Consider the following 2884-nt stretch of genomic DNA (forward strand, 5'->3'; position numbering starts at 1 on the left):
ACGCAGCAAGCGGCGGGTTTCTTCGCCTGCCGGTTATCAACGTTGACGATGAAGCGCACAGTTCTCCAAGATACCCTGAGGAGGTAAGCACCAACCGTCCTTGACGTCGAGCTGGCCAAGTGGAGCTCTCAGCTGACATTTAGGTGAACGTCTAGAAGCGTTTCCTGGTCAACTGCGATCTTTGCTCGCAGGAGGCATCGTCTCGACCCTCCGGCGTTGCCTTCTACGCCACGCCGTGGAAAGGGTGCCTGACCCAACTATCCATGGTCAGCTGCATTATTACCAGGCGCAGGTGCGGTCCGCTCAAAGAGCTTGCCTTGCTTCTCAGAGCTGCGCACTGAGCGTTTGCATTGCCGGAACGTTCCTCCGCCGGTTACAGCAGAGCTGATCGCCGCGCTCACGCCGTGACGACATATATGACCTCAAACGTGTCGCCTCTTTGCCTCATCACCAATCATTCCCGACCACCAATGCCCACTGGTGAGTGGAGTCCCAAGCTCATGCTGCTTGCACGCCAGGTAGTGGGCGCGGCGAAGCCTCTGCAAAGCTACCTTGGTCCACGGACATATAGCTAACCACAGCCGCCGCGGAGATCGAAGTCGACGTCCAGCTGTACCAAACCTTCGCCGCACAGCTCGGCCTCGAGACCAGGACCAACCTCCTCCTGCGCGAGTGGTACCGCCACGAGGTGGGCTGCGAGCCCAGCACGCCGATGCCGTACACCGAGGGCGTCACTTCGGCCGACACTTGCCCCTCTGTCGAGGCGAGCGACGACCTCAAGTCCAAGCTGTACGACAAGGTGCAGAGCCTGTGGCACCTGCAGGTCGAGCGCAACCGTCTCGACGCCGAAGGTTTCGTCCACCGCTTCGGATACGAGCCGCGCACGCCCCTGCCGTACACCGAGGCCGGGGTTGGCGAGAACGTCGAGGCCAAGGACGCCGTCGCCCTCCTAACCGGCGTGCACACCGCGCTCGCCAGTAGCTGGTTCCTCCAGGTCGAGAAGAACCGTCTCCTGCGTGAGGCATTCGTCGTGCAGTTCGCTGCCGACCCCGCCAGCCCCATGCCGTACACCGACAATGGCACCGTCGATGAGAACGCCCCGACTACCAGCGAGGAGGACGCCGTCGCCGCCCTCCACGACGCCATCGGCCAGAGGCTCGGTCTCCTCGTTCGCCTCCACGACGAGTGGGGCGCGCTCTTCAGCGAGACGTTCGCCATGCAGAACGGACAGCAGTTGCCCCCTCTTAGTACCTAAGACATATGTGGAATCTGACCAATGTGATCATCGTCTATCTATCATGGCCGACATGCATTACAGTAGCATGAGAAGCGCAGTGATCTCAGCATCAACGTGCGCTGCAGCATTAAGGCAGGCGACAAAGCGACCAACCTGCTGACAAGAGACAGGCGGCAGGTACGGGCTAACTGCGACGAGATACTGAGCCCGTCACATCTTCTGATCCCAGCTCATAATCTACCTCTCGTTCTAACTAAAACCTCTCTGACGCCTCTCTTCCTACGGATAGATCACTCCTCTTGGACGGCGCTTTCTCTACACAACACTTTCCTTCAGTGACGCTGCTCTCAGCATCTCGATCCTCCTTTCTCACATCGAGTCTGTCCCCAGAGCTTGCCCCGATCCTGCCGTGCTCTCGGTGTCGACTATACTCTGATTTAAGAGCCTCTGTAGCAAGGATGCGATGCATAGCTTTGTGCCAAGCCCCAAGCAAACAACTTTGTCGCAGCGGAGTTGCCGGAACCGTCCCGGCCCTTCAGGGCTATTAAGATGTTGCCGATCATCGCCCTGAGCATCGCCCTCTTCGTTCCGCTTGACCGCGCAGCGACCAACGCCCTTGCTTATTCACTCCGCTGTTGGCACCGCCGCGCCGAAGGGCGCACGAGCGCGCCCCCGCCGTTGCTCACATCAGCAGCATTCGGCAAGATGGCCGAGCGGTCTAAGGCGCTGTGTTCAGGTTCCTCTGCTCCTCGAGCAGTAGAGCTTCGCAGTCTTCGGGCGTGGGTTCGAATCCCACTCTTGTCATAAGCGAACGCGAGTTCGCAACTTGGAAAGCTGTCCTTTTTCTATGCGAATCAGTGTAGGCTCTGGGACAGATAACGGATGCGTTGACTCCGCTACAGGGAGTGATGGTCTGGGAGGGGTCTTCGGTCATGCGCGACCGCTCTCGGTTCTGCTGTCGCCTCCGGGCTATTTCAACCTTCATTTTACGCTGCTTCCGTGCAAGGATTGGATGCAGGCGCAGAGAGTATCCGAGATAAGCTCAGTGCGGTGCTGAAACACATGAAATCGAGGTGCAGTGCCACGGACGCAGATCGCAGTTGCGCCCCTCCTGCGCAGGCGATTGTGGCACCGCAACTCGATCGTCCACCCAACACCAACCGACTTCGACTCGCCATATCTCACTCGTCCAGTCTCAAAAATGCAATCTGCGACCTCCTGTGGATGCGTAGAGGAGGCAAAAAGTGTTACCTGGACGACTTAGGAATCGAACCAAAGACCTCGTCAATGCTAGCTAGATGCTAATGACGCGCTCTACCAACTGAGCTAGACGCCCCCAGGTGCTTGCTGATGTTTGCGAGAGCAGCGCAGGACAAAGTCCTGTCGAAAAGCACGTGGAGGAGAGGAAAGAGTGACAGAGAAGCGATGGATTGCTCTGCAGTTATCGCCAGATGCAGACTGAAAGTTCGTCAGGGTTCAGGTGTTCTGCCCGCTCAGAAGCTATCCTGGCGAGCGTTGTTGCGTCAGCGGCTGGTTCAGGGAGTTTAGAAACCCGCAGCAGCGTCTGCACTGCGCTGTGCACGAAGGAGTGCGCGCGAACGTCGAGAGTTTAAGAAGATCGTCATGGTAGCGCATGCCAGTCACATG

The 2884-nt window shown here is 58.4% G+C and overlaps 1 protein-coding gene and 2 non-coding genes across 3 annotated transcripts; 2 read left to right on the forward strand and 1 right to left on the reverse strand.

Moving 5' to 3' along the window:
- Positions 1–470: 470 nt before the first annotated feature.
- Positions 471–1255, forward strand: A1Q1_00476 (uncharacterized protein; the record flags this gene model as incomplete). Its single annotated transcript, XM_014325970.1, has 2 exons — positions 471–480; positions 582–1255. 2 exons carry the CDS (start codon positions 471–473, stop codon positions 1253–1255), a joined length of 684 nt encoding a protein of 227 aa, XP_014181445.1.
- A 681-nt stretch (positions 1256–1936) lies between these two features.
- A1Q1_t116 lies at positions 1937–2041 on the forward strand. Its single transcript has one exon. It is a non-coding gene; the product is annotated as a tRNA-Leu (tRNA).
- Positions 2042–2489: 448 nt separating this feature from the next.
- Positions 2490–2573, reverse strand: A1Q1_t117. The gene has a single exon. It is a non-coding gene; the product is annotated as a tRNA-Ala (tRNA).
- Between the last annotated feature and the right edge of the window lie 311 nt (positions 2574–2884).

Source organism: Trichosporon asahii (assembly GCF_000293215.1).
Source record: "Trichosporon asahii var. asahii CBS 2479 unplaced genomic scaffold scaffold00024, whole genome shotgun sequence".
Classification (NCBI taxonomy): Eukaryota; Fungi; Basidiomycota; class Tremellomycetes; order Trichosporonales; family Trichosporonaceae; genus Trichosporon; species Trichosporon asahii.